Raw genomic sequence first — 18,941 nt, 5'->3', positions numbered from 1 at the left:
AAACCATGCTAGCCCACTAAAAACTAGCTGGATACTGAACCATATTAAATTACAGTATGCATTGAATTCAAGTAAATATTAGCAAAGGTGCTCTAAAACCTAAAAGCCAAAACTAATACCATTGTTGTCACAGAAGTTAAGAATCACCAAGATGCATGTTTAATACAGTTCAGGCGCTAACAACCTTCACTGGCCTCTGCGTTGCAGGACGAGCGATTCCCCAACGGCACAGGGCAGGACTCAGGGATCCATGTTCACTCTGTCCTGTGCCTCCCCATCCTCACTGCCGTCGGGGACCTCATTGCCATCCTGGAGCTTCATCGGCACTGGGGCAAGGAGCCCTTCAACCTCAGCCACCAGGAGGTCAGTCTGACCCAGACAAAACACATCAAGAGTGGGAGGCTGGAACAAGGCTCACAGAACTACAGTTAGCCTGGTATTACACTTAATCTGGATCTGTTTGAGATCTCTCTTAGCTTTGTGGGGTTCAGTTTATTGTGGAAAATACTTAATAACGGTGTGTGTTTCTCTTTCTCCGAGGGCTCTCTATTAGGCACTAATGAAATACACGCTGTAAAATGCCTGTGCAATGAGCTAGAAAATGTGCAGGTTGTTAAAGAAAGTTTACTGAAGTCGCACAAGCTTCAACGAACAACATTAAAGAAAAAGAACATTCAAATTCAAATCTTGGGTTAAAAGTTAGCATCATATTTAAAGTTACATTATTCTATGAGTATCCAACCTTTCCGACTATAAATGCTTCACTGTGTTGCTCATACCGACTTTATCTCTAGCTGAGCAAGGTGTGTTATCACTGCATATTTTCGTGGACATTAAAGCTGAAAACTAAAAACTAAATTAATGAGCTGAAAGACACTAAAATGCTTTGCATAGTTGAGGGGACCTGCAGACTTATGCGATCATTCTTGGTAGGCCTTCTTTCACATTATACATAGACACTGAACCCCCCTTTTTGGATTAAAAATACCTATTCACGTAGCTTACATTTTGTATTGCCTAAATATTAATACGCAATGCAGATGCTGCAGGGTCTATGTCCCTAGAGTGGAGCTGATGATGGGCTAACTGGCTATATGTGATAGTGAGGCTCATATTTAAAGTGTTAATGTGGAAACATGATAAGTACACACTGTACCACGTCAGTGTGCGTTAAATGCGACATTTTTTGTTTTCTACCGTAAAATCAAGCTAAGATTCACTTTCTTTTCTAGGTTGCGACAGCTAATTTAGCGTGGGCATCAGTTGCCATTCATCAAGTACAGGTGAGCAAACGTGCATGCACTAAATTAAGAGGCACATTGTAGCAGACGTACTGTACTGTGTGCACGACCAAGGACTTCTTTGGTAACAAGGTGAACCCCGCTCGTCCCACTTATTTTGCTCCTGGATGGCTTTGTTTGTTCTGGTTCTGCACTAGCGTTGTTAATGGGGAAATCCACTGTGTGCAGGAACTGGGTTGTCACCGGGCCCAGTCCAATCAACTAAGCCATAGATTCAACAAACAGCCCCTCTAAGGACATCATTATGCCCCAGTGCTGTTTTTATATGAACAAATAGCATAACACCTCAGAGAAGCAGCGTCCCACTGCAGCACTGGCCACAGTGGTCCTCTGGGCCCCAGCGAGCGGTACAGCACTGCAGCACGTTGCACTCCTGGCTCCGCTGCTCACGGTTAAGACACCCTGTAGTGGCTGCAACTCATCAAAGTGGCTCACAGCCAAGTGTGTAGATAACAAAGTTGGTCTGTTTACAGTACATACAGGATGCTAAATGTGCTCTGTGGGAAAATGTTTGATACGTCTGTGTGCCCGATCGTGACCTATTTTTCTTTGTTGCTAGGTGTGCAGAGGCCTCGCCAAACAGACTGAACTCAATGACTTCCTTCTAGATGTGTCAAAGTAAGGGCAGCCCCTCGCACTGTTTCCTCGACACTAAACCAGCTCGGATTAAACGTCCATTTGTTTTTGTTTTTTAGTTCAGTGCAACAAAATTGAGAAATGAACTCTGACGCGAGGTTTCATGTCTTGAATGTGAACGTCATCGGAGCTTTCCATTTGTCAAACATCTCAATTCGCCATTTCTTCTTTTTGCGCAGAACATACTTTGATAACATTGTGGCAATAGATTCTCTACTTGAACATATTATGGTGAGTGTGATTTCTGCAAGCACGTGTTCATTCACATTGTCCTCAAGGCTACACATCCTGGGAGTGTGCGTTAAATTATGTTTGTTTAAATGAGTAGCTGCTGTAATGCAAATACTCACACTGCTAATATTTCCTATGTTATTAAAAGATAGCAGTTGTACTACTTCCCATAATCATTTTCTATTACAAATATAACAGATGCATGTATAGATTTGGCAGTGCTTTGCAATATGTGATCTGGATGAGTGTAAAACATGATTCTCCTGTTTTTTTTTTCTAAAACGCACTTCTGTTTTTTGATTGCCTTGTGATTATGGTGTGGTTCAAACACTATAAAGAACTGGAATGACCTTTATAGCCTAGTTTATAGTCCTTTCCAACTAACTGTTACGTTCAAAGTAATTAAAACATTAGAGGCATATCTGATCTGTGATTATCCCCCTCTTTGGTTCCCAGTGTTGCTGATAATTTTTCTGTCCATGCTGTTGTTTTACAGATATATGCAAAAAACCTGGTGAATGCAGACAGGTGCGCACTCTTCCAGGTAGATCACAACAACAAAGAACTGTACTCTGACCTGTTTGACATTGGGGAGGAGAAGGAAGGCAAACCTGTCTTTAGGAAAACCAAAGAAATTAGGTGTGTAAGATCCTTTTCCAACGGTGCGCTGCTACAAAACTGGCTCTATTTCAACCGCGTCTCTGTTATTATTTGATATACAGTTTAATTTATACAGGAAGTTTTTTATATCTGGTGGGGGGCATCATGTCCTCTTGATACAAAGACAGCTCAGAAACAGTCATTGGAAAAACAGTGAAAATTCAAGTTGCCACTTTTTTAATCTACTCAATATTTTGTCTTCATGTTTCAAATATGGTTTTTCATATCGTTGGTGCAATACTATTTTTGTAAAGCAGCTTTTGGTTTTCAGCCAGGAAGACTAACTCCCCTCCCGTTTCTTTGTAGGTTTTCGATAGACAAGGGAATAGCCGGCCAAGTGGCTCGGACAGGGGAAGTCTTAAATATCCCAGATGCCTATGCAGACCCACGGTTCAACCGGTAAGCTGCCTTTTTGATGAGGCTCTTTTCATACCTTTTCATTATATGTGGATTCTTGAAGTTGTGCTGTTAACTCAAACTGCCACCCATTATATGCCGTAATACTGGACGAACAAGACAAAAACTGGCATATCAAACTGTGTCTCATGTTTGTTTGTGTGTGTCTTCCTTCTTCCTTAATAGAGAGGTGGACCTCAAAACTGGCTACACCACACGGAACATCCTGTGCATGCCCATCGTGAGCAGGGGGTCCGTCATAGGTGTGGTGCAGATGGTTAACAAGCTAAGCGGAAGTGCCTTCACTAAAACAGATGAGAACAACTTTAAGATGTTTGCTGTCTTTTGTGCTCTGGCCTTACACTGTGCAAATGTGAGTGCACTCGTTAAGCCTTAATTTATTTATTCTAACAACACTAACTGATTTTGCAAAAAAAAAAAAAAACTAACCCATTCTAGCCGTGAAGAATATATTGTAATCCTACGTCACTGCTACTTCAATCCTCCGAGTGTGACTGGTTTATTTTCAGATGCAACTCTGATGTAGGGGCCTCATCATCATCTTAAATTCATACTCGTGGCTGGGGGGGCCTGGTTTAGCTGTTAATAGGCTGCAGGCTTCCCTGTCTGCTGGCGTAGTAATGTAATTTTCTCCAAGACCATGATAGTGCTCTTTTTATTTAAATTATCGCCCCACAGTATGAATAAACACCGCTGATTATCCCTTACATGGAACGCAGACGTTACATGAATCATGCATTGTGTGGTCCGTCTGTCAAATCTCGTCCTCGCTGTGGGGCCTGACTCACCGTCGGCTTGTGCGACAAACCTACGCAGGAGTGGCGTCACAAAGTTCGTTTTAAAACTGAAGCGGGATGTTAATATTTTAAGACAGGCAGTCCGCATCCGTCCAGCGACAGGATTTATGTTTACGTGTAATTTATGTTTCACGTCTCTTGGAAAACCCAGTCTGGCCGGCTCCTGATTCATAGAGATTTACGGTGGAAGGTGTGAGGCCTGGTACTTGTGCCTGACCGCCATACTCCTGCATGTCTGGGAAGGGGACAGGGATACAAACCAGATGTGGAGACACTCTTTAGAGACACGCACATGAAAACATAACCTTGTTTGACCCTTTTGGAAATTCCAGCAGTGACACTCAAAGAATCTAACAAAGATTTTACTACTAATATTTCTGTGGTATTTATAATGCTGGTGTGTTTGGCTTGTCTATTGACTAACTCCTTCTTTGTGATTTTCCCATGTGTCTCTGCAGATGTACCACAGGATCCGGCACTCTGAATGCATTTACAGGGTGACCATGGAAAAACTGTCTTATCACAGCATCTGCACGTCTGAAGAATGGAAGACCCTTACCCAGCTCAACCTCCCTGCACCCATTTATAAAGAAATCGAAACGTGAGAGCTCAGTCTCAGTGCTTCCCCCTGACGATAAACCAGAACTGTGACTTTGAGAGTAGTTGGTCTACGGCCACATGTCTGTGTAACGGATGATGACCAGTGCTGGATTATGACGCTCTGCAAGAGGGGGGCATGCACAGTGCTAGACGGGGCGGGCCTTTTACGTGTCTTCCTATCAGTTCAAACAGTTCTGACCCCAGAAGACCCCTCACCTGCCTCTGCTCTCCGTGTCTCAGGTGTGCTGTATGCGCTAATTTAAGACTTTCCTCTTCTCTCTTACTCCCACCCTCCTCCAGGTTCCACTTTGACATTAATCCCTTTGAGGAGATCTGGCCTGCTGTCTTTATCTACATGGTTCATAACTCCTGTGGAAAGACCAGGTAGTATAGCACCGTGAAAACGTCAGGAATGGTTCTTCACCAGTCCATGTGTGTTTTGGTCATTGAATTTTCCGTTCAGAAAAGGATATTAAAGAAAATAAAAAGGAAAAAAAAGAGTCGTTATTTGATTTCCATTTTTAAATTATAAATAAAAAAGATAAAATTGAAATTCAAGGCAGAATGGATAAAACAAACGTTAAAAACCGCTCACTTTTACGTTAGAAGGAAAAAACAAAAAAAGCGACCTTTTTTCATATTGTGCGACCGGAAGCTGTTGTTTTCAAAGTAAAAGCACGTGTGAGGACGGCGCTGTGTGACAAGTTGATGGACATTGATCAGTACGTTATTTTTTGAAACAATGAAAGAGTGTGTCTCGGGGAAGAGGACATGACAGAAAGCTGAACCGCATATTTCAGGTGAAAACTAAAAATAACAACATATAAGTTAATTAGAGAAGAGTTAGCTAGTAGCTAACATTGCTGATATGCGTGCAGAGATTTCTGCAGACTGCAAGCTTGTTTTTTCATGTCACAAATCACATCAGAACCTGGGCTAGGGAAACCACAGATAGAAGTTATTTTATTTGAGCGCTTTTGCCAGAAACACAGTACCGTCCTCATACGTGCTAGTACTTTGAAAACGGCAACTTCCGGTTACAAAATGTGAAAAACGGGCGCTTTTTTATTTCTTCTAACGATTTTATTCTTTTATTTTTAGAAAGAGAAAATAAAAATGTTTTTTGTATGATTTTGTAAATGATATTGTATTATTTATTTATTTTTTCATTTTCTGAACGGAAAATCCAACGACCAACACCTACACGGACCTTCATCGAAGTAGTGGTTGATCTTTTGTTTTGTTTTGTTTTTTGTTTTTCCGATCGTAGCTTTGAGCTGGAGAAGCTTTGCAGGTTCACCATGTCCGTACGGAAGAACTACCGCCGTGTGCCATACCACAACTGGAAGCACGCTGTGACCGTGGCGCACTGTATGTACGCTATCCTCCAGAAAACCTCTGGGATCTTCACAGAGCTAGAGGTTTGCTTCTTGTTGAGTCTGCTTACAATTAATGTAAACGAATATTTGAAGTTACTGTGAAAGTTTCACCAAATGATTCTTTATTTGCCAACTTTGTTTAACAGAAGAAGGGTTTGTTGATAGCGTGTCTGTGCCATGATCTGGACCATCGGGGCTACAGCAATACATACCTGCAGAAGTTTGATCATCCACTGGCTGCTCTGTACTCCACCTCCACCATGGAGCAGCACCACTTCTCTCAGACCGTCTCCATCCTGCAGGTAGATCTCCAATATGCAGAAATTGCTGTACAATTAAAGTCAACACAATGTGTTTGAATACTTTTATTTAGATTTGAGAAAATGTTGGATAAAATAATATTTTCATTTCTATAATTCAGCAGTTCAGGTTTTTTAGAACTTCAGGAATTAATGTAAAATAATATTCGACACAATTTGTGTGATATAAAGTTTCTAAATTGTTTGCTGTTTAAAGCTTTTCAAGGCATAAGGAGATATATAAAAGAATATGGAACGACTGTAACATTACTTTCAACAATGAAAACTGCTTCTGCTTTTCCATTCAAGCCCAAAGAATTGATGTCACAAGTGTAACTGAGTAAATGTAGTGTCACTGAGGCTGTCAAAATGTTAGTTTTCAAGTGTCTTGCTTTAAAATTAAAATCACCAACATTAAACGAAAAATAAATAAATAAAGCTTTACGGAAACAGCCAGAACCGTAATAAGATTACACCCAACGGGTAAACTCTTTGGATTTGTGTTGTTTCTGAGCAAGAAATTAATTGAATACTCTTGCGTAACATTTAATTTAAGTAACGATGACGAGGAGTTCCTAATGTATTGATGTACTGTAGATGTTCAATGCACCCTTTTATGGCACCGAGCTGTAAACAGATATGCGTTTATTTAGTCGCTGCTCCTGCCCATCTGGAACGACAAAGAGAAGTTTATCCATAAGAGCAGAGACACTATAACGGTTATGCCTGGAGACATTATTACTAAATTTGAACACAGTAATAAAACTTTGAGTTACAGCGCAAATCTAATACTTGGAATTTCACTTACACAAGCCAACATTCTTCCAGTTCTTCCCAAGAATATTTTATATTTATTTATGTTGCACATGGATGCTATTAGTTTAGAGATGCTGGCCGATGTTGCAGCAGTTGTCGGGTAAGGTGCGGGGTGCACCCTGGACACCCTGTATATTAGGGCTAACGCAGAAAGACAAACAACCATTCACGCTCGCATGAAAACCTACGGCTAATTTAGAAACAACAACAAGCATTTCTTTGGAATATGGGAGGAATCCAGAGCCCGCGGTGAAACCCACGCAGTCACAGGGAGACCATGCAAACTCTGCACAGCTGGTTGGTTTGAGCCCAGAAACCTCTCGCTTTGAGGTGGTAGCGCTAACCTGACTTTACTTTAATATTCAGTTAAAGATGCAGATATTCATGTTACTTTATTTGGTCATAAGTACCCATAACTACTTGTGACTTCTCAAAATGAAATCTAATTTTCACAAAACTAAATTTGCCATTTACTGACACATTTCAAGGGTCTAAATGTTTAGTTCTGATTGCTCTCTTCTGTATCACCTCAGATCCATTCGCTGAACTTCTGACTATAACCTGTTGTAGTCTAGCTGAGCCGAACGCCTCATAAGTGGAGCTTTTGCTTTTTTATTGATCTCTTTGTTTCTCATAGCTGGAAGGGCACAATATTTTCTCCAACCTGAATTCCAGCGAGTACGAGCAGGTGCTTGAGATCATCCGGAAGGCAATCATAGCCACGGACCTCGCCCTGTACTTCAACAACCACCAGCAGCTGTCGGAGCTGCTGACCTTGGGTGCACTGGACTTAAACAACCACTCGCACAGGTCAGGACGCGATTCACACTGGTGCGCAGGTCAAGTCAAAGATGATGGCACACATTTGCATCTGGCGCACATAAGCGGCGCATTGAGTTTTGTCCACATGGATGTAACAAGGCTTTGCTCCCCTCCAGGGACCGTGTGATTGGTCTGATGATGACAGCATGTGACCTGTGTTCTGTTACCAAGCAATGGCAAATCACACGACTCACAGCCAACGACATTTATGCTGAGTTCTGGGCTGAGGTACAGTGGGATACTGTTAGAGCTTAAACGGTTTTAGTGTCATGATCATGCCTCCAGTGTAACAGTCAGACCTCTATTATATCTTGTAAATGGTGCCGCGACTTTTCATGTCCTAGAATTTGTCACAGGCACAAAATAGTGTTATCAAGTGGTCACGAGATTTACCACAGCAAAAATGAAAAGAGAAGTTATCTTGTTTTTTTTTTTTTTGTTTTGTTTTTTGTTTTTTTCGTTTGTTATTTTGTTCCTGTGCAGGGAGATGAGATGAAGAAGATCGGGTTGCAGCCGATCCCAATGATGGACAGAGACAAGAAGGACGAGGTTCCCCAAGGCCAAGTAAGGCCCGAACATTTACGGACACATTCAGGATGTTTGATATATGTACTTTATTATGGGAAGTTAGTAGTCCTTTAAAAAGGTACAGGAAGAAGCACATAAGAAAAAATCCTGAAGTAAAATAAGCAAAACTTGACAGGGAGTGGAAACATTTTTAAAAACTGTGCAATAACCAGTAATTCTAATTATTGAGTGTGAATGTGTTTTATCAAAGCTTTTCTTACCTTAAATTAACACTATGAGTATTTACAGCCTAATTAACTGGAGGTGTAGTCAGCCAGAGTAACTGAAACACCTGTCTGTTCCTGCAGGTCAATTTAAGAAGCTCAATTAATGGACAATTAATTCAGTTTTAGGCTGCGTTCACACTCTTGGCAAACTTGACTTAACTAAAACAAACTTTGGTGTGACTGCTCTGTTAGTGCAGTTCACCGGTGCATACCAAACGAACTTCAAGATAAACTTAGTCGCAGTCCAGCTGAACAGTGAACGCAGCGCAGGGTCGCAAGTGCTCTCCTCGATTCAGTGCAGGTGTCACAACCACCAACCACCAAAGACTCTGTTTTGTGTGCACGTCTTTGTTTGTTTGGGCAGCAGAGGAAATCCTCGTGCTGTTTTGACTCCTTTGTACATTTTGTAAGATCTGTGTTACCTGGTAAAACACACACACACACACATGACAAGAAAGTAAACCAGCTCACCGCATTTAGGTTGTAACCTCATCTGTTTACTTTAGTTGTGCGTCTTTTTGTTTGATGTTAAAAGTACCCGTGTGAAATTTCAAATCGCAGACACAGTCCTAAAATAACTCTCTCCTGCGTACAATTAAACCGTCGTGTATGAAGAGGGCTTTTTGCACGGCCGTTAAAACTAAATTATTCTTTCTGAATTCATGTCAGGTTAACACCTATTACAAAAATAGATTTTTTATCAAACGGGAATATGTGTGATTGCTCGCGAATGTGTTACATTCATCTGTGCAACTGAAATTGTTTATACAAGCTGGACCCCTTTCTCTGTCTTTCAAGGTGGGATTCTACAATGCTGTTGCAGTTCCGTGTTACACCACACTAGCGAAGCTTTTCCCTCCGTCAAGTCCTCTTTTAAAAGCCTGCAAGTAAGTATAAAAAAACAAAACAAAACGCAGTTTAATCATTTTACATGTGGTGGGATCAATAACTTCACTGACTAACAGGTTGAAGTGCAGCAAGTGCCCAGCAGCTGTTGGCCAGACAAATAAGATTAGAGGTGATAAGGATTACATGCATAGGAGCACATTCCAAGTGTTGAACTGAAAAGACAGACATAACACACGTGCTGCTGTGCAGAAACTGGACTAAAGCGGAATATCCTGAATGAAGCTTGCTCATCCTAACTCGGTGCACCAGTGTGTGTGCGACATGACGTTGTGGCATCACGCTCAGCGTGTTTACGTTCGTTATTTCGGGTTTTTTCGAACGGGGTCGTGTTACACGTTCGCCCGCCCTTCTGCTGCCGTTTAAAATGTGTCCTTGATCTGCGGGGAATGCAAACAAAGTGAGCAGTGTAGTATTTAAGCCCCGGCCGTACGTCAGCACAGGGCTCTGGGTGGGCAGCAGGCCTAGACCCCGCGGAGCCCCACTGCTTGTTGTGGGATCTGCCAAAGACGTGTAAACTGCATCAGGCTGGCTAATTGAGCAGAATGGCAGCAAAGGGCAGCACATTTGCACTCGCATGTCAGGCTGAATTATAGCGCGGGGTGAAAGGTTACCCCTCGTGACAACGAGAACCGACGGGACCACTTCTGTGTATGACTAATGAATTACACCGGCGCTGCCGAGCCTTTTTTATTTATTTATTTTTTATAAACTGGATGTAAATTCATTCATGTTTTTATTATTTTTTCTTTAATATAATTTGTAATAGTTTTACACAATTTTTGGAAATTGTTGTCAATATAGATCATCATCCGAATATGTTGGTGCTCTAATATTTCTGCCTTAATGCCAATGTAAAATGTAAGCTGTGTGTTTTTAGTTCTGCATGTGTTTAACAGTTTTATAGGCACGCCGTTGATATCATTAGATGCACACCCTTGTGGCAGGAGAGTGTCATAATATGTGCTAACTGCAGCCATAGCACTTAAACAAACAGCTCTGGATAAGTTACAAATACACATCTGATTATGTCTTTATCAAATTAAAAGACTGCAAATCATGTCATTTGCATCAAAAGAAAGGTCGTTTTTCTATAAAATAAATGTAAAAACATCACCAAACCTTTTTGTCTTTTCATTGCTATGTTATTTCTTTTTATATATTAGTATATATTTGCTGATCCGGGCGCTTCGTGTTTGCAGGGAGAACCTGGGCCAGTGGGAGAAGATAGCACGGGGAGAGGTGGAGGACGTCGTTCCCCGTCGGCCTTGTGATCCGGGCCCCGTCAAGGTGGACAACTGACTACCAAAGGGGTCACCGGCCCACCAAAGGAACACAGCCTGAATCCTGCCGCGGACCTGGAACTTTAAAGGGGCAAAAAGCCAGGTCCTGTGTGAGCGGGAGACGGATTAGCTAAAGGCGACTCTGAAAACACACAGTTACCTCATTGGGTGACGGAGGTGTCAACACTGACGGTTTCACCGATCCCAGAGACTGACAGACAGTCGTTGGGGAGGGACTTCAGCCCATCACCCTGCGTCCACTCAGCTTGGGAATTCATTTGTTAGAATGGACTTGGTTGTTTTATTTTGGCTGTTTTATGTGATTTTATGTTTTTTTTTTTTTTTCTTGATTTGGCTGATTCCATTATGGTCTTGTATTTGCAGAGGCCTTACTCTGAACCTTTCACAGGCTATGATATATGAGATCTTGTTATCAGTTCAGGCTTTTTTTGAAATGGTACTGTTAGCCTTCTGTGGTAGGTTTATCGTACACGCACTACTTCAGCAAGGTATTCCCAGAGACAGAAGGAATGTGTAGAGCAGATGTATGGCGTAATGCCACCTCGTTGAGAAGGTGGACATCAGAATGTTTTTAATTACTTTTTGAGCAAAAATCCTTTGCAGTACTTGAATACAGACATACAGCCTATTCTATGTGGAGATTTCAGAAATACCCCCCCCCCCCCGCATCATATTCCACAAACATGAATGAACTGTGATGAGAGGAGATAATGTCAACACTTGTGAGTACAGTCACAAGAGAGTCACAATGCTCCAGCCTGAAGTGGACCCCACAGCCCCTCAACCCCAAGCATTTAGGAACCTGCCGCATTAACATCAACAGGATCTGACCTTGGGTCAGCAGTCATAGTGTTTGTAGGGAGGAGAAACAGAGCAAGATACATCAGCTCTAGTCATTTATAGTAAGCCAAGACTGCATACTACTTATTTTAATTTTACACTTTTAAGTTTTTCACACCACTATCACTTCATAAATTATTTTTTTCAACAAGTTCAATAAAAGGTGGTGGCAGGAAGACGTAGTAGCCGATCGTCTGGCTTGTTTTCTGGTGTTCTTGCGGGTTTAAAGACGCTGAAGTCAACAATAAACAACAGCACGACTTCTCATTTCCCTGTAACGTCAAACCTGTTAAGCTAAAGTAGAATACGTCTTTCTCTGGGATTGCAACTCAAGAATGTTGAGTGCTGACTTTTAGCTGGTGCGTGACTGAAGTTTCCCCTGATATCCAATATCAACCTGTCGAAGCAAATAAATTATCCCCCTTTTTCGTTCATGCTCCAACATCGCGCTAGAGGGGGTGGGGTACATTTGGACTCTTTCAAGTGAGTTTCCAGGATCTTCCAAAACGACAAAACTATTTTGTCTGAAACTGTCATTCCAGTGGACAACGTCCCTCCATTGCCGCTCAAATAATTTGTTGTGCGACTGGTACTGTGGCCCCCCCCGGTGTTGTGAATGTACATTCTGATGAATGTTTAGTTGGCTGCGGATTCTCTGTGGTGGAACGTGCGCCATCGTTTTTTTTTGCACGGTGTGCTCCGTCTTACTTTCCAGAACTGCTTCCAGTAAGCTTCAACCAAGAGCAACAATTAGCATGCACCGAAACTGAAGATTAGATATAATTTTTGCATAATACGATTATAGGTGTATACTGTGTACAACCTAGGAATTAGTTTGTACTGACTGAGACGTATGCTCTGATGGTGCTAAGCTGAACGGCAGTCGCGCACTTTCTGACTGGGTGTGTTTCTTTCCGTGTGCGTGTGTGTGCACGTGTGTGTATGCGAGTCTGAGAGAAAGAGAGAGAAAGCTTTCCCCACTCCAACCCCACCTGACAACATGGTAAAGTCACTGCACTGTCCCTTCTACTTTTCAGCACCAGTTATATCCCATTGTCTGCACTATGTTTAGCTTATGATCTTTATCATTATTATTATTATTATTATTATTATTATTATTATTGCTATTATTACTATTGTTATTTTCTTAATTAGAGTTAAATTTAAATTAACTTATATTTTTTATACAAAGAAAAATAATGTTGGCCTTTTTGTTTTGTACAAAGTAAACATTAAGATAAATTAAAAAAAAAAAAAAAAAAGGAAGTCTAGACATGTTACTGTTACCCAGGATAACTGAGGAATGTCTCAACTGTAAATTTAAGAGCAGTAGCCCAAATGACTTTTATTAAATATCTGAAAAAATGCATCTCTGTCATTATTTTGTGTTCATCTTACATATTTCGCACAGATTCAGTGTTGGGCGTCATAAATGCTGAAATGTTGCCTCCGATGTTCAACTATTAGACAGATGTTTTAAATTCAAAGTAAAATAGTCACTGGTTGTAAATGGCAAATTGCTACAAAATGGTTTGATTTTGTGTTGGACTAACTGGCAAGACAGCTGTCTAATTTAAAAAATAGTATTTCACAATTTTCACAATTTCAATTCTTGAAAATTTGTGAATTTGTATGCAAGATTGTGGTTGAATGGCAAATTTAAACTCACACAGGAAGAGAAAATTATTCTTTCCATATTTAGTTAAGAGATTTTTGGATTATTTATTCATTTATTTGACAGTGGACTCATGTGAATCTATTTAGACCGATAGTCATTGGTCATTTAAATGATACCGATTACTAAATGACTGAAGTCACAGTAACCTGCAGCATTCATCAACGCATCATGTATTTATCTGTGCATTAATTTATTCATTATTGCTCATTACATCAAATTGTAATGAGCAATACAAGAATACAAATGACTGTAAGTTCTGTCGTATGTTTCAAAGAATCATAACAAATTACATTGCTTCTTCATGTTCAGCTTCGCCATCTGGGTGCTTTTCCTATTCTGGTCATTTGAGCCCTGAGGCTCAGCCTCCGTATCCTCCTCCCCCTCTCTTTTGCACTTTCCGTTCTGTTCTCAACAGTGTTTACTCGCACACATTAACCCAATTATTGCAAACAACTAAATTAAGATAACAATTTGATTTAAGCATTTTTGTACAAACCACATCCCCCCTCCAAAAAGTAAAGCTTACACAATTTGTCGAGTGCATGTGGGACGGTGTGTCGCGAAATAAGATCATGTGTAAAAAGAGGCATATTGGTTGTGTACATCACTTACATTGTAAAAGAATTTTGCAGAGCACACATTTGCAGAGTAAAAGGTTAAAATGAAAGAAAAGAAAAAGAAAACTCAGAACACATCTACATATAGGCACTGCATAGTCTTTGATTTCACAAATTTCTTATATACATTTCTTTTGAACTTTTTAATTCATTAATCAAAATAATTCAACCACAACAATTATTTTCAGCATGTCATCAATTTATAAATATCCACAGCCGTTTTATTAGCTATGGGATTAGAAAGCTACTTTACCGAACTGCTTGCTATTTTAATTCTTGTCCAAATAAACCTGAACTCACCTACCGCATGAAACATGTTTTATTTTGCATTAAAGGTTTTACATGTTGTCTGTGTAATTTACTTCAGCTTCACCTGTTTGCCTGACGAAGTGCAAATGACGTCTTGCCACCTGAAAGCTCACGGGTCCGACTATTTCCAAGACACTGAACGCAACGCAAGCATTACGCGCTTCCGTCTCCTTGGCAACCGAGTGAAGCACCATGGCAGCGGCTGTTTGAGGCCGTGAAGAAAGTTTGTTTCTTGCCGTGAATCCCTACAAACTACAATAATCCAACAGGTTAGACTATTATTTAAAGTACCTTTATTTTTTTCTTCGTGTGATTCAATATGAACATCTGCATTATCTGTTCGGTCTTCGCCAGGTGGCCCAGGATTGTGGAAACTTTTGATTTGTTTGTACAGTGTCTGTGTTTACAGTTTAAAACATTTTTTTTTTTTTTTTTTTTTTTTTTTACTTATACAGGGCTTTTAATCTGTTTATGGTTGGAAGCATTAAATGGGATCAATATAGTATCTTGTGTTACATTAAGGTAAGGTCATTTATCCTTTCTGTATCTTTAAACCAACAGCCATGTCGAGCAGCTTTAAGTCCAAACCTAGGAGCTCCAGGGGCGAACTCCGCAGACTGCTGCTGGCGGCTGAAGCTGGTCAGAAGGCTGATATCCTGACCTACTCTTCAGGTCATTTAAGTCCACGGAGCATGAGCCAGAGTCAGCCTCATGCGGAGACAAAGCGGGTTTTCTGGAGGATGTCTCAGAACCAAGAAGAAAGCCCAAACCTCCCGACACTCTTGAAGAGACTGCCGAAGGCAAAGATCCCTGCAAAGAAGGAAGAAATTAAAGAGTCGGCCTCTGGCGCCACATCAGTGGAGCCTGGGGTCCTGGGGTCAAAACAAGATCAGACCACTGATCATTCATCACATGCAGAAAGAAGAGAAGATAAACTACCAGAGATAGTTCATTGTTCCTCAGACTCTTTGCCGATCCTGAATCTGAAACCCTCTTCTCAGACAGAGTTTAACTCTTCATCTGATTTGGAGGGGAAACTAAAAGTTTGCTCAAGCCATTCTGACCAGGAAGGCTTGAGCAATGGCGTCCAGCTAGAGGTGAAAAAATGGTTAGGCAGGGAAGTCATAGCCAAGTCAGACCTCTGGGCTGGAATAAATGTTGCAGAAGTCCACGAGAGGAAACTACAGAAGGTGAGAATGGTCAAACAGAGCCTGACAGCAAGAACGAATTGTGCATTTTAATTTATTTTTTTAGTCTTTCTTATATGTTGTTTAAGTGCATGAACAAATATGCACTGACTGCAACACATGCTTTAACTTGCTAATACTGTGTGTGTTGCTGTCCTACACAGGAGTTGAGTAAGTTGTCAGCACAGAGCTGGCCCTGCAGAGACCGCCTTGCGGTGTTCAGTGACGTCTTTGATGATGTATGTGAAGGCTCGCCAGTATTTGGACGCATCCTGAGGGAAATTAAGGTTTTTCCATTTCCTCTGTACCCGCTAGCACATTTTTAGCATGTGTCGTCAGATGTATTTGAGCCAAGAGAGTGTGAGTCCCTGGTGTAGCAAGCGCAAGTGGAGCAACTACAGGAACCTGGTCGTGATGCGTCAATGAGCGGGTCATCAGAGGTCACTTCTGCTCATTCACAAGAAATGTGCATGGGCCGTGAAAGTTTTGGTTTTGTGCACAACATGTCTGCTTACAGGTTGTGTAAAACTGCTTTACAGGTTTATAATTTTGCACTGCACATGCTACGTTATTATGTGCATTTGCTCATGAACAAAACTTTTAGACAGATCAGTGTGATTATTACTGGACATTTATTATTTATGTTGTAATGAGTGCAGCATGTTCATGCAGCGCTACATGAAGGAATACTCTTGGTTAACCTTTATGACACAAACATGGTATGCCTTTGGGGGACCTCCATTATCAGTTTACTACAAGCTATATGTTTCAAGCTCGGTACCCAGAAGTTGGTGAGAGGTTCCAGGTCCCACAACATCTCTAATGTGTGTCATTTTTTATTTTACGTTTTTGATTAAAAAAAGACCATGATGCATAAGCAATAAAAAAAAAAAAAGGAGATGCATGATTATTTCCATGACATAACTTTTATTTCCAGACAGATTATGACTTGTATGTGAACCACTTGATGGATTCCTACTCTACACATCACAGCAAGGTAAAGTATAATATTTATTTGGTATAGATGTAAGACGACCTGAGATAGTTCAGCATTCACAGTAGAAAGGGTCAAAGGTTACTCTGGGATCTATTTTTTCTTGCCGGTTTATTAGGTACACAAGTGGAAATTAATTGTAATACAACAGTCCTGCACTCATTTCGCCTTCATAACTGTTCAGTCTGTGTTGAAACAGGATTTTAAAAAAGGCAGTAATTCAGATATATTATCATTTTTTGGATGAGAACTGTACAAACAAGCACATAAAGCACACAAAATAGCAGAATATGTGTTGATATAACACAATATAATTCAACTGCAATAGAAATCACAGCCTCAAAAAAACAAACAAACAAAAAAACAATTGTATGAAGGGTTATTGTTGGTTATTTTAAACAAACCTTCATGAAGCTAACATTTAGAGCAGGACTATTTTATTTAAACGCAGTTTTCAGTAAACTGGCAAGAGTATAGCTGCTTGAAAATGTTTCCACAGACAAAGACGAAGCCACTAGCTTTGCTTAGTATATAAAGCCCAATGTACTTTTTCGTGTTTTCTTCTTTCTTTTTTTTTAAATTGTTGTCCTTACAGTCGAAGAACACTTCACCCAAATATCTTAGCAATGTCAAAGTAAAACAAATGGAGCTGGATGATGCAGAGGAAGAGGTTCGCAGGCTGGAGCAGGAGGCCCGAAAAGCCCTAGAGGAGAATAAACGGTACTGCAAGGACATGGCCGCTAAAAGCAAAGTTCACGCAGTGTGTTTGTATATTGTACATTCATTAGTCCGAGCATGTGTGTTCTTTTTTTAACCCCAGAGTCCGACGCGAATTACAGAACGTTCCAGCTATTACAGGCCTAGAGGACAATTACAGAAATAGTAAGTCTCAAGACTGCGTTTGTAGGACTAAAAATTTGCTGTATGCATCAGCTAACTTTTAAGCATCGTCTGTCTCTTGTGTGGACAGGCTGAACAAATAATCACTTTGTCATACCAACAGAGATAAAGGGGGGTTTGTAGCAGCAGTGACTCAGCCTTATAATGGCTGCAGGGCCGTGTATACACAAGTACAGATCCCTGCATTCATGTTTGGTTCTTCTGTGTGTGGACAGATGTGTCTCTGTTAGAGCTGGAGGACAGTGACTGTGCCATCGACTGCACTGACAGCGTCCGGTCCATGAGGTTTCAGGTGTTGAGCGTTTGGAAGGAGATCCAACGGCTGGAGGAGGAGATTAAAGAGAAGACGGTGTCCGCCACTACAACCGCTGCAATTGAAAGACGCATCAAAGACAATAAGGTGCTTATTTTATAAAGATCACACCTCAGCTTTATCACACTGATCATCAGTTTTGCCTCTGCACTGTTTCAAAAATAAAATGTGTTTGCTTCCAGACTGATATAATAAAACTGATAGCCTCAAATGAACGTCTGAGGACCGTTAGCAAGGTACAAGAGGGTTTCTTTTTAGCATATTTCAAATGCTTTTTTGTGTGATAGTCACATCACTGTTCATGTTTTTGTTTTTTAAGGACCTGGAAAACAAAATCAATGTCATGCTAAACAGAGAGAAGGCAAGCAAGGCCACAAGACAGTACGTGGTATTTTGTACATTTTTTAAATTACACTTCAAGTCTGTGACCCTTTCTGGCTTACATGTGCTTTCCTGTCTTTTACCACAGGTTGCTGTGGGACAAAATCCACGGTGGTCTACCGGGAGAGAGCGAATAGTTTTAAGAATTAATTTTTCACTTATTTCACTGCAAGCGAGAAACTACGTGATAACCTTTTTATTTCTGTTTGATGCATTATTAAGTTCATCCAAGTCACACATATAGACAATGTACTTAAGCCAGTAATGCATGCACTAGTTCTCATCTTTCTTATTGATCATCACACCCATTAAACATTCACAGCTCTGGCAATTAAGGCAGATTTTCTTGATTTAAAGTCATCCTGTGGCTTATTTACTTGGATGTTTGGTGGCATCACCCAGAATTATTCAGTCTTACTTGGTGCTTGTTACACTTGGACTTAAGTTTATTTCTAATCTCACAGAGATTAAATTAAAAAGATTAAATATGATTAAACTATTACTATCAGCAAGCAAGCTACAACACAATATAAATATGATCCAGTAGAAACCAGTATCCAGAGTGAGAGTAAAAAGTGTTATGTTCATTAGCAACACATATTTAAACACAATTAATATGGTTGTGTTTTTGGCACTGATGCAATGTATTTGCGGTATTTTGATGTTGTAGTTGCTGCCATAAGGTTCGTTACACAATACAATATGTCTCATTTTAAATGGTGATCATGGGTTTTGAATGTTTTGTAACCTTATTTTACAT

The 18,941-nt window shown here is 40.5% G+C and overlaps 2 protein-coding genes across 7 annotated transcripts in view; both read left to right on the top strand.

The window, feature by feature from the left end:
* pde10a (phosphodiesterase 10A) overlaps positions 1-13,169 on the top strand; it is a 54,081-nt gene extending 40,912 nt beyond the window's left edge. For 3 of the 6 annotated variants that reach the window (XM_047603167.1, XM_047603166.1, XM_047603169.1), the window contains 16 exons: positions 208-363; positions 1,233-1,283; positions 1,861-1,919; positions 2,117-2,168; positions 2,665-2,807; positions 3,135-3,227; positions 3,411-3,597; positions 4,501-4,643; positions 4,943-5,026; positions 5,913-6,063; positions 6,168-6,323; positions 7,774-7,967; positions 8,075-8,186; positions 8,442-8,522; positions 9,551-9,639; positions 10,861-13,169. In XM_047603167.1, the coding sequence (XP_047459123.1) occupies positions 208-363; positions 1,233-1,283; positions 1,861-1,919; positions 2,117-2,168; positions 2,665-2,807; positions 3,135-3,227; positions 3,411-3,597; positions 4,501-4,643; positions 4,943-5,026; positions 5,913-6,063; positions 6,168-6,323; positions 7,774-7,967; positions 8,075-8,186; positions 8,442-8,522; positions 9,551-9,639; positions 10,861-10,960 (1,851 nt within the window). In that variant the 3' untranslated portion in view covers positions 10,961-13,169. The remainder of the gene's footprint in view (positions 1-207; positions 364-1,232; positions 1,284-1,860; positions 1,920-2,116; positions 2,169-2,664; positions 2,808-3,134; positions 3,228-3,410; positions 3,598-4,500; positions 4,644-4,942; positions 5,027-5,912; positions 6,064-6,167; positions 6,324-7,773; positions 7,968-8,074; positions 8,187-8,441; positions 8,523-9,550; positions 9,640-10,860) is intronic. The other 3 variants (XM_047603170.1, XM_047603171.1, XM_047603168.1) reach the window with 2 other exon arrangements.
* A 1,414-nt stretch (positions 13,170-14,583) lies between these two features.
* LOC125019036 lies at positions 14,584-18,512 on the top strand. The gene is made up of 10 exons (XM_047603537.1): positions 14,584-14,675; positions 14,968-15,596; positions 15,758-15,880; positions 16,531-16,590; positions 17,183-17,307; positions 17,408-17,469; positions 17,703-17,887; positions 17,983-18,036; positions 18,120-18,181; positions 18,270-18,512. Exons 2-10 carry the CDS (start codon positions 14,970-14,972, stop codon positions 18,316-18,318), a joined length of 1,347 nt encoding a protein of 448 aa, XP_047459493.1. The 5' UTR covers positions 14,584-14,675; positions 14,968-14,969; the 3' UTR covers positions 18,319-18,512.
* The last annotated feature ends 429 nt before the right edge of the window (positions 18,513-18,941 follow it).

This window comes from Mugil cephalus, chromosome 13, assembly GCF_022458985.1.
Source record: "Mugil cephalus isolate CIBA_MC_2020 chromosome 13, CIBA_Mcephalus_1.1, whole genome shotgun sequence".
Taxonomy (NCBI): Eukaryota; Metazoa; Chordata; class Actinopteri; order Mugiliformes; family Mugilidae; genus Mugil; species Mugil cephalus.
Note: the sequence above shows the minus strand (reverse complement) of the source record. Positions and strands in the feature narration are given on the sequence as shown.